A 12,246-nucleotide genomic window follows, 5' to 3' on the forward strand; every position below is an offset into this window, starting at 1 on the left:
GCCTACATCACACAGCACACTGTTTACAGCATACTTTTTTAATAAGTAGAAAGAGTACACTCTAAATGATAAAGAGTATAGTATAGTAAGTAAATAAATCATTAACGTAGTTGTTTATTATCATTATCAAGTATTATGTATTGTACATAATTGTATGTGCTATACTTTTATATGACTGGCAATGCAGTAATGCACTTGCTTCAATGTTATGAGCTACAAATTAGTAGGTGACAGAAAACTCCATTACAGTCTTATGGGACCACTGTTGTATATGTGATCCATCTTTGACTGAATGTTATGTGGCATGTGACTGTGTGTGTATGTGTGTGTATGTTTATTTATTTAATCAGTCAGTCTGATTGGTAACTGTAGAGAATTTTGAAAAGATAGCAAAGTATAAGTTTTTACTACACTCAGTTACCATTTTAGTGTATTTTCTTTAATCCTTTCCCCTCTTTTACTTCTTATTCTGAATCAGAAGTGTGATTATGTTCCCTATCAGTGTAAAATCATACTTCTTAAAAAAATTTATTGATTCTTTTGGAGAGAGAGAGAGAAATACCAGTTCACCACCCAGTCCACCCATGCACTCAGGGGTTACCTTCTGCATGCGCCCCAACTGGGGATTGAATCCACAGCCCTGGCATATTGGGATGACACTCCAACTAACTGAGCTACCCAGCCAGGGCCAAATTCTACCCTTATTTTTAAAAATTATTTATTTATTTATTTTTAGGAAGAGGGGAAGGGCGGGAGAAAGAGAGGAAGAAAAACATTGGTATGAGAGTTGTCTATTGGTTGCCTCTCACACACCCCCAACTATGGACCTGGCCCGCAACCCAGGCATGTGCGCTGACTGGGAATTGAACCTGTGACCTTTTGGGTTGCAGGCTGGCACTCAATCCACTGGCCACACCAGCCAGGGCTAAATCCTACATTTTTTGATTTAGTATTATATTGTAGGCTTTTTGTCATATCATTAAATCTTCTTCAGAAACATTTTTGATACTGTTAAAATTTTATTGTTGTATAATGTATATACCCAGAGTAAAGTGCATTAAGTACATTAATTTAATTATAAAACTTGGTGACTTTTTACACATACAGGCCCATGTAACCATCACCTTAGACACAGAACATTCAGTGTCTAAGGTTTCCTCATGCCTTTTCTCAATCAGTATCCCCTACAGGGTGGTGCTCCTGTTATTTCTGTCAGATCAATTAGCTTTGCCGGTTCTTAAACTCCACATATATGGGACTAGGTACTGTGGGCTGTTGTATCCACTCAACATAGTGTCTCTGAGCTTCATTTATGTTGTTACATCTGTCATAATGACATTTGTGCATTTTTTTGCAAGATAAAAGCTTTTCTAACCATCCCATTTTTAAAAGGCCATGATCAGAATCTTATTTGTTTATAAACAGAAAGATGTCCTTTATTGGAAATAACCCTTTTTGTTTTTAGATTTTATTTATTTACTTTCAGAAAGAGAGAAAGTGAGGGAGAGAAACATTAATGTGTGAGACAAACATTGATAGGTTGCCTCCCGCACGCCCCCAACTGGGGACCTGGCCCACAACGCAGGCACATGCCCTGACCGGGAATCAAATTTGCAGCCTTTCTGTTCACAGGTCAGCACTCAGTCCACTGAGCCACACCAGCCAGGGTAGAGTAACAATATTTTTTTTAAATATTTTGGGGGAAATGTTTCTGTGTCATCCTGTGATCTCATTTCCCTAATTACGGGTATTTTTCCTCACCCTTTCCCACTCTTTTAGGCACTCTTCTTAGTTTCTTATGATTTCCTTCATTATTTCATTTTATAAACATGAACCAAATAAAAGTAGACTTCCTGCACTTTTACACACAACTTGGCATCCTGCTCACACCATTCTGCTTGCACCAGGCCCCTTCCCTTCACAGTGTATTGGTGACTCCCATTTCATAGCTTCTTGGTAGTGTAGGTGTACCACAGTTTATACAACCAGTCTCTCATTTATAGGTACATTTGTGGTTTAATTTTACAAACCATAATATAAATTTTAAAAATTGTATACCTTGTATAGATGTCTGTCCATGTATACTTCTCTATAAGCTAGATTACCCAGAGTAGTATTACTGAGTCAAAGGGTATATGCATCTGTATCTTTGATTGAGAAGTTGCCCTTCTTAGGAGTTTTGCCAACTTATATTACAGTCATCAGCAATGTATAAAGTTTTGGTTCTACACACTTTTTCTAACAACATTCCATTGTAACTACGCTTAAGCTAACCTGCTGTGCCCTGGGGCAGGGCGCTCCTGATAATAGAGCACATGGCAGTTACCGTGTGGTATATAGGGACATGTTTTCCAGAGAAACAGTGCTCTGTAGACAATATGGACTACAGTAGTCCCCCCTTATCTGCAGGGGATACGTTCCAAGACCCTCAGTGGGTGCCTGAAATCACAGGTGATACCGAACCTTATATATACTGCTTTTTCCTACATATACTTACCTATGATAGACTTTAATTTATGAATTAGGTACAATAAGATTAACAACTAATAAAATAGAACAATTAAAACAGTATATGGTAATAAAAGTTATGTGAATGTAGTCTCTCAAAATATCTAATTGCACTGTCCTCCACCTTGCGATGGTGTGAGAGGACACGATACCCGTGTGATGAGATGAGGTGAGGGAGGTGCTGGGCAGAGGGATGATTCACATCCTGGGTAGGATAGAGCGGAACGGCGTGTGGTGTCATTGCACTACTCAGAGCGGCATGCAATTTAAAACTCATGAATTGTTTATTTCTGTAATTTTTAATTTAATATTTTCAGACTCCCGTTTGTCTGCAGGTAACTGAAACTGTGGAAAGTGAAACTGCGGATCAGGAGGGACTAAACTGTACATGAATATGCACTGTGTGAATTCATTGTAATCACCCCCTTATTTTTGATGTTCTGTGGTCATCTGGCCAGGTTTAAATTCAAAGTGCAACGTGAATAGCTTAGGATGAGTTTCTGAGTAGGTTTGAATGTGCCTGCTTCACCCAGTGCCCCTGAGTACTCTGCTGGCTCCTCCCAGGAGAGTGTAATGCTGCTCAGATCCCTTTCTGCCCCTCCTGGAGCTGGGCCTCATCCAAGGGCAGGGGCTTGTGGTCTAAAAGGCTGTGTCCTGCCAGCACACTGAGAACGCCAGTGACGGGAGAGCCATGGGTGCTAGAGCTGAGTCAGGAAGGATTTTAGCCATGAAGATATAAGTACAGTACTGCATATTCATCTGTGTGTTCAAACCTCTCTTGTCCCACCTGCCTTTTCAGAAGGTCATAAATATCAGGACCTACCTAGTAATTTTCTCTAAAGCAAATACTTAAAACTGGGACCTGGCTTTAGAAAATCTCACTCACACCTGTGGTAAATATTAGAGCTGCTTATAAAACATGTACTTGAGATTCATTTTTATTAATACCTATAGCATTATGGTGAAATAGTCACTAAAAGTTACAAACTTCAGTTTTAGGAGCTCCCATGAATAAATTTTGATTTGGTGTCTGTCAAGTAAAAGAAGGCAGCAACAGAGCCGTGTGGGACCTTCGGGTGAGGTGTCTAATGTACCACAGCAAACTTACATGAAGGGGTTGAAGATCTTCGAGCTGGACACGCTAACAAGTTGATGGCTTGTTGGTGACATGATGAGACAGTACTAGAAGTTCAGTCAGGCTGACTTGGGTTTGAGCTTCACATCTTGATTTTGGTAACAAAGCTAAAAAAAAAAATCACAACAAAAGAAAGAAATGAAGGAACCCCTCTTTCCGAAGGAACCGTTAAAGGGCAGCCACATTATTATTATTCTTACCGCAGCTCTGCAGTGCGGGCTTTCTCAGGAGAAACTGAGGTTTGCAGATGACTTTGGTAATTTGTCTTAGACTTGACATACTAATCAGCAGGACAAATACCATGCTTGCTGTTATAACTTGTATTTTAATTGTGTGTGTGTCTTTTTCCCTCTGAGCCTCAGGTTTTTGTTTTTTGTTTTTCTCAGTAGAATTGGGGAAAATAGTATATTTTCCATCTGCCTATGGGGAGGGTCAACTTAAGTTATACATGGATTTTTTTACTTGGGGAGGGAAGGAATCTGGCACTTTTCATCCTTGCATTAGCTCAAGGATCAACTGTACTTAGTAGAACTAACAATAAAATGATAACATATGTGTAAAATGCCTCTCTCTACTACAGATCAGCATACTAATTCCCAGTGAGTATTTTTTGCATGTCTCCTAACTGGCTCCTTTTCTGGCTATTGCCACGTGATTTATTACGTCAGAAGCAGGCGTAGACTAAGTTTGGGGAGAGCATGCCATAAACTTGTTTCTCCGTTGCTACCGAAGAGTAAACAAAATCTGTTTAAAAAGATTTCATTTTTAAGCAGGAACTACTTAAAGTTAAGTGTTACCTAGATAGTTTTATTTCTAAAAGTTTCTAAGGCTTTGACCTTGTGATGCAGTGTTTATATAGCATTGCTCACAGTATTTACTTTCAAGGTAAGAGCTAGTAAGGATGAGCTGGCTGGGTGTAGAGAAGGGACAGGGACTCTTGATTGTTCTTTGTGGTCAGCCTTGGGTAGCTTTTGGTTTCTTTGGACTTCGATGAAGATAGTCACACTTTGTTTATTTAATAAGAGGGGAAGATATGAGTCCATCTACAGCTTTTCTGATTCTGTAACGATTAAAGGGCTCAGGTCAGTCCAGGGCAGCACATAATCTATTAATGTCCAATAAATTTTACCTAGAGTAATAATTGTTAGTATTTGCAATGATGAGCTTGAATAAGGAAGCTTGGGTAAGAGGACCCAAAATGTAACTACATTTAATGTTGGTTGCAGTTTACCGTAATTTAATTTTCCTCTTATTTGTAAGCTTACAAGCTGATATGAGGTTCTGACAAGAACAGGTTTTTTGTTTTTTTGGTTTGTTTGTTTTTCCTGAATGGTATAGACAGGTCCTGTATATTGTCTCCTGGCACACTGAATGGGGAGACAGATATGCATGGGGCAGGGGACTGGGACAGGGCAGTGGTGGTAATCAACATTAGACATCTAAAGAAATTTGAATAGCTTTTTAAGTTTTAGCCAGTACAAGCCTTCTTTAATGTAAAAGTGGTCCTGTGGGCTGCTGACTATTGTATACCCGGCTCTAACCCTGGGAAAGAATTTACTGATACTTGTGGCCTCAGGTGGGTCAAAGTGGAACAGAAGTGGAAGTACCTTTTCCGTGTACTGACTTTCAGAACCCACCAGCATGGAGTACAGGGGCCCTGTCTGTCCCAGTACCCCTGTGGATGAAAAGGGGTGAGCCAACAGGCCAGGGCATCCTGGGGAGCCGATTTAGAGAGCTGTAATAGAGGTAGAATATGTGCTGAAGCTGATGGTGTCTTTGTGGCTCTCTGAAAGCAGGAATTCCTGGATTTCCAGTGCTACTTAGAATTAATGCTACGTTAATGATAGGTGATGGGTATAATGGTCCGAACAGGGCAGTTGTCTGCCTTGGTCAGTGGTTCTCAAACCTTAGCAAGTATCAGAATCACTTGGAGGACTGCTTAAAACAGCTTGCTAGGCCCCACCCCCAGAGTTTCTCACTCAGTAGCTCTGGAACAGGGCCTGAAAGTCTTCATTTCTAATGAGTTCCCAAGTAACCACTGTCCTGCAGGGCTGCAGGCCGAGGTTGAGTTAAGGTATGTGTAGGACCTTTCCCCACATCATGGCCTACTTGTTAAATAATAACGTTGGAGAGAGTACTGGATTAAACTGAGGGGATTTGGAACCTCAGGTGGCGACTGGCTGCAGGCTCTGAGGACGAAGGTGTTCCGTGCCTTGTGGCATTCCTGTTGGGGAGTGCTGGCGTAAGAGACATGGGTATTAAAATACAGTCTACACCAGGATTTTCGTTTCTAGAGCAAGGAGGCCTTGAATGATATCACTCACTGACTATAAGGTTTCTCCAGCTCACCTTCTCCCAGAGCTCTGTTAACAACTCATTGAGTCTCGGAATTCATTTTTGTTGGTATGTGTTAATATTTCCCTAAGGGCCACATGCATTTCGGTTGGGGACATTGTGTTTGCTAAATCCTCAGTGCCACTTGATCAACAGTAAATTATTCAGACTCGCTTAAACCTGGTCCATGATCTCTTCATTTGTGGGATTAGTACATTTGGGAATATCTGCCTTCAAGAAGCCACGGGTGGAGAAAAGTCTGAGGGAACTTTCCAGAGGCAATTTTGAGGCTCATGGTGGGGGAGCATCTTGTGGGTATGATATCAGAAAACAGGAAAAACGAGTTGGACCACTTACTGGTCTGAAAGTGGATGCAGGTCGTAAAACTGGAGATGGCGTTTTGAGATTAAGGTATGTCTGTTGTCCTTCTCCACTGTAATTACCAAGCAGGAAAAGTCCTGTTTCCCTTTGGAGGGTGGTGTTTCTGCACTCTGTCCTAAACAAAGGCACCTAAAGCATGTATCCATTTTGTGTCAAACGCTGTTTTTACATTAGTCTAAGAGGCAAATAAAACTCTTCAAAATGGATTCACCTCACATCTCATGATGGTGTGGCAAGGCGTTAAGGCAATGTTCCTGGGACTAGTTGGTACCCAGAGAGGATGGGTGCCTCAAGCCACATTTAAATTACTAGGTGGCAGTTTGTTACATGAGAAGGAGCCCACCTTTGGAACCAGGTGGACTAGGGTTCAAATCCTCCTTCTACCACATTGCCTTCTGTGTGACCTTGAGCAAATGAATGAAGCGCAGAGGCTCAATGTCCTCATCTGAAAATGGAGATAATTGTATCTACTTGTGCGGTGGTGAGGAATAAAACGAGGTAATAAATACTCAACAGATGAACTTTCCATTTCATTCTTAGAGGCGGTGACTTTTGTCAAATTGCTACACCAGGTCCAGACGGATTTTTTCCCTGGAGTGAGTTAGGAATAAAGACAGGCTGAAGAGACAGGGAATGGCTGTCATGGCTCCTTTCTGCTTGTACAGATTCCAAATGACCTATGGTGTCATTTTGCATGAAGAGAGTGTTTTCCCCAAACTTTGTTTTGGGGACAGAAGGTTTTCTTTCATAGGGCCCTAAAACATTCTGCTTTTTATTCTGTCTGTCCGTCTTGGCCCCAGGCGTGGAAGGCGCGGAAGGGAGCTGCTCTGTTCCTTTGGCACCCAATAGGGATTTAGGATGTTTTCATGAACTCTCCAAGGAGTAGTAGGATGTTACAGAGATTTCTTTCATGAGTGATCTCATCAGAACACTCCTAATGAGTATAATTAAATTTTGAATAAAATTTTGTCCTCCTAAATACCTCTTATGAACATCTTTAAAAATTATTTCATTTGAATTTACTTCATTTTGACATTTTAGAAACACTTTTGTGCTTTTCTGGATTGAAATATGAGTCTTGGTAAAATTTTTCCTGTCTTGCCCTAAATTAGTTATTCATTTTCCTTAAATCAGACAAGGTCTGTGTGAGTGCTTGTCCTTTGTGAATTTAGTCTCAAGAGTGAGTCTGAGTTATCTTTGGTTGCTTAGGTGTATTTTTCCTCAGCACATCTATCTTTGCCCTCTACTGTTTTACCTGTCCCTGCTATAGTCGGTATGTGGGGTGTGGATGCCTGGAGGACTCTGGCAGATCCCAGATAAGGGAAGCTGGGTGGGCCCTGCTGGGTGGCTTTCTGCTGCCCACAGCTTGCTTCCTCCTTCACTCGGGTCTCCTCCCCACTGGAAGGCCTTGGAGTCGGGCAGGAGCACTGGATCCGCCTCCCAGGCTCCTCTCTGCTCCAAAGCAACAATTCCAGCATTTGGTTTCTGGAATGATTGACTCTCTGACTTTTCTTTGCCCTCAGTACTTGGTAGAGGACAAATCTTCCTTAATTTGTGTTTCTACTTCTGTCCCTAATTTCTCAGAGCCGTTCTCAAGATACTTGAGGCAAATTGTTCACCATTTGCTCTTTAGAATTAAGCCTAGTTTTTCTCAGGTTCTAAATCTTTAAACACATTTTATTTATTACAGTGATTAAAATGATGGAGGTTTTGTTTGTTTGTGTGTGTATTTTAAAGAACTTTACATCATTGAGTCTTAAAGGTTGGCTGGGTAGGGAATCCGTCGGTAATAACCGAAGCTCAGAAATCCTAGGAACCACACATTGAGAACTTCATGTATAAATTACTAATACCTGGTCACTCCCCACTGGGGCTTCCCCCTTCCTTCTCCTGTCCTTTTAAAGCAGCAGATTTATACTCACTTTGCATTGGTACCATGAGAAAAAGTAATATGTCGCTTATTTTCATAAAAAGCAAAACATAAAAAGGAAAAAAAAATGACCTTATTCCTTTTACAAATGCATTGTGCCTCTCCCTCTAAATTCTTAATGTCCTTTTAAGGACACAGTCTGCTTCTTATTCTTTTTTGAGTCTGTCTGGGTATTCCTTTAAAACTACATTTACTGGGGTGAGCCTTGGCTGGTTATTAGCTCAGTTGGCTAGAGCCTTGTCCCTATATACCAAGGTTGCAGGTTCAGTCCCTAGTCAGAGCACATATAAGAATGGTACAATAGATGTGCAACTAAGTGGAACAACAAGTCAATGTCTCTCTTCCTCTCTCTCTGAAATCAATAAAAATAAAAATTTAAACAAATGAACAAAGTTGAACAAGGAACAGAGTAACAGTTATGGGGGGGAGTGGGGTAAGTAGGGGAAGGGTTTAATAAAGGAACTAGTATAAATAACCATGGACATGGACAGCGGAATGGGGGATTGACTGTGGGAGAAGGGGTGGGCTTTGTGGGAGGGGAGCAATGAGAGAAAAAGTGGGACAGCTGTAATAGAAAAACAATTTTAAAAAATTTTTAAAAATACTGAGGTGACATTGGTTAATAAAACTTTATAGGTTTCAAGTGTACAGTTCTTTAACACATCATCTGTATATTGCATTATGTGTTTACCATGTCTAGAATTTTTTAAGAATGTGAACCTGTCACAAATATGCATGTCATTCTTTTGCTGAGACTTTGCTAATAATTAATTTTCTTTGTATTGTTACAACTTTAGTATATGTTCTGCCAAAGCAAACAGTACTTTGGAATTTTTTGTGCATATGTATAAAAAAGGTTTAAATAACTAAAGACCAGCTGGAGGGTGAAGCCAGTGGACAAGTTAGTCTAGTCCTGCTAACTGAGAGACAAAGGTCAGCTCACAGCAGCTCATTTAATAAGAGTTTTGGATGTATACAATGTAGAACAGCAGTAACCAAGGTAAACTTACTGCTGTGCAGCACACTCTGGGCTCCTGATTTGTGCCAGGTATTATGCATGGCTTTGGAGACCCAAAGAGAAAGTAGGGGACTGCCCAGGGAGAGGTGGTATGTTGTAGGAGAGGTTTCCCAGTGAACCCCGTATTTAAATCCCACATCACCATTTACTAGGTATAGGTCTTTGGGAAAGTTGTCTCGTTCTCTGAGCCATAGCTTCCTCATTTCTGGAAAAGGAATCACAGTCTTTACCCTTAAGGTTGCGCCTACTAACTGAAGTATCAGTTCAGTGTTTGGCGCATTGTAAGCAGGCAGACTGAGATGGCTTTTGGAACAGTTGACTGCAGGCTGAAGTTAGAGATATGGGAGCAAGCTGTTACACTGTGCGTAAACAGTTGTTCCACAGTGCAGAAGGGCTGTGGTGGGTGGGAGGATTGTGTCCACAGGTGCTTGGGGAGATAGGAGGACAGATAGGCGACTCACCCAGCAAGGACACACGTGGAAGGCCTCCAGGAGGTAGTGGCATTACTAATCCTTGGTAGTCAGCCAAGACTTGCAGTGCAATTAAGTATTAGCTGGCAAAGGAAGGAGGAAGGACATTCCATCCCAGGCAGTAAGAAGTCTCTACAAGGACACCTAGGCACCTCGTTATGAGGTTTTGCTTTCTGGTTTGTCAGTCAGGAAGAAATCTATGAGCTTTGAGCATCTGTTAAAGCTGTTGGGGGAATGAACCTGGAAAGGTATTAAATGAGTTTTTAAGAAAAGGAAGTCTTTTTGAACTCTAATGAAGTCTCCAGAATAAGAATAGGCCTTTGGCTTGGCAGAGTTTTTGCCTGTGAAGCTTGGTGATGGAGTCAAGTCCTAAGGAATTCATTGAGGGAGCCAAGAATGGCTCCCACCCACCCTCCCTGTGGTGGGGTTTAAGCACACTCCCTGGCAACCCACCCACTGGCTTCCCAGTTGTTGCCAAACTCCACTTTCAAGAGGAAATGATTCCATTCCTTTCTGACTCACGAGACTATTAGACAATCAAGAAGACCTCCACGTCCTTAGAGGGGTGGGTAAATAAGTATTTCGGCATGTGATATTGCAGCAATAGGAAACAGAGCAGGTCACGTTATAATGCCATGCTTAGTGGGAAACAGGATGTCAAGCGTGTGCATTGCAAGGAAATACACTGTACTAATACTGAACCTAATTGCAAGGATTCATAATCGCAAAATAACCCAATTAAAGTCTGCTGTCACATGCAAATTCTTATAAAAGTTCTTTGTATAGATCCAATGTCTTCAATTCCAGAATCCAGTGTTTTAGTTTTTACAGAAAGACATAATACTAAATGTGATATCTTATCATGTCATTAAATTGTTGAAACAACTTTGTGGAGGAAGTCGCTTCCCCATTTCTTGCAGATGAACAGACTGAGGCTTTCTAGAATTTTTAGTTGGCAGATCTGGAGTAAGCCCAGGTAATCTGATGCCATTGTTCTCAGCTCCAAACTAAAATAGTCCCACCCTCCCTATTTTAAAAAAGTTGCTTTTTTTCACAGAAATAACTTACAGAGTTATTTTTAATTTTTCTCCATACTTTATTCCTTTACTTTGAAACAAATTAATGGCTTATATGGGTGCAGCAGTTATTTTTTAAATCAATTACAGAGTTATATGTCAGGGTTTTTAGGTGACATTTAAAGAACGTTGGATCTACTTCGAACTCTAACAATGTTGGAAATCTAATTGGCTGCGCTTATTATATTTAAATTTTTCTTCCAAAGTTCTGTGGGAAACCTTTCATATTAAAAAGCGTAATTTCTAATATGTATTCATTCTTAGGACAAACCCACTGGAAAGCAGAGAGGGATGGCAACAGTGTTGTGACTGTAGTGTATAGGCTATTAATAACAGAGCCACTGAGAATATATGTTAAGGGAGAATACACAAATCTTATTAAAGAACTGTAGCAGAAATCAGTTGAGCTTAATTACTTCTGTGATTTTAATAGTCCATATTTAGGGCAAACGGGCTAATAAGAACCAATGTCCTTTGTCCTAGCTGAGAGGTGTTCCAAGTGTGGTCCCTAGACATCAGCATACATATTGCCCTACAACTTGTTAGAAATGAAAATTCTCACCCGCACACAGCCTAGCCTAGCCCTTTGAGTGCCAATGTCACTGTGAGCGACGCTGACACATTTTCCCAAAAGTGCCAGCATCGCTCCCAGTGACTTTTTTTGATGGCTATAAATGTAAATAACAATGAAATAATTCATATTTTATGTTCTGTTCTCTTTTTTTGTACCTCAGGTTATATATTGATATAATTTTTTCTCATGTTGATCCAAATTTCTAATTACGCATGGCACTCCAAGGGCTAGATAAGTGAGATTGTCTTCCTAATATGAGGGAGGAGCAATTACATGTGTAATTATTCCACCTAATCACATCAGGTTGAGAATCAGGTAACTGGGATTTTTCTTCTTCTTTGTAATTCATTCTGGATTTGTGTTTCTAAAGATACTGGCTTGACTGTTACCCCTAATAATAACAAAGCAATCATTACAGGTTAATAATATTTAATGAGTCCAATAAATACTAGATCATTTTATATTTATTTTTCCTCATTTCTTCCCCCTTTAACTTACAGACTAGATAACACCTGTATCTCTTGGGATTGTTTCTCTAGGTTAAAAACGTTTCTGCAGGCACACAAGACATGCCTCCTCCCCCTTCAGACTATGTGGAGAGAGTGTACAGTCCTGTGGCTTACTCCTCCAATGGTAAAGTGAATGACAGACGCGTGTATCCAGAGTCCTCTTACAAATCAACACCGTAAGTAGCACCTTCCGATAGAATGAGTCTAAAAACTGAGTGTTTGCATGTTTGTAAATCAATTGCTGTTTCGTGCCATTTGCCTTAAAAAAAAAATCTGACAGTTGACATAAAGGCTGGAGACTGATCCTGGCA

At 40.5% G+C, this 12,246-nt stretch overlaps 1 protein-coding gene and 1 non-coding gene across 3 annotated transcripts in view; one reads left to right on the forward strand and one right to left on the reverse strand.

Annotated features, from left to right (window-relative positions):
* The window catches only part of OCLN (occludin), a 45,866-nt gene that overhangs the window by 17,499 nt on the left and 16,121 nt on the right, over positions 1-12,246 (forward strand). For both annotated transcript variants that reach the window (XM_090276360.1, XM_090276361.1), the window contains exon 5: positions 11,966-12,111. In XM_090276360.1, coding sequence (XP_090132486.1) covers positions 11,966-12,111 — 146 coding nt within the window. The remainder of the gene's footprint in view (positions 1-11,965; positions 12,112-12,246) is intronic.
* Positions 8,996-9,107, reverse strand: LOC150008484 (U6 spliceosomal RNA). Its single transcript, XR_016511507.1, has one exon. It is a non-coding gene; the product is annotated as a U6 spliceosomal RNA (small nuclear RNA).

This window comes from Furipterus horrens, unplaced genomic scaffold, assembly GCF_987537825.1.
Source record: "Furipterus horrens unplaced genomic scaffold, mFurHor1.1.pri manual_scaffold_5, whole genome shotgun sequence".
Lineage (NCBI taxonomy): Eukaryota > Metazoa > Chordata > Mammalia > Chiroptera > Furipteridae > Furipterus > Furipterus horrens.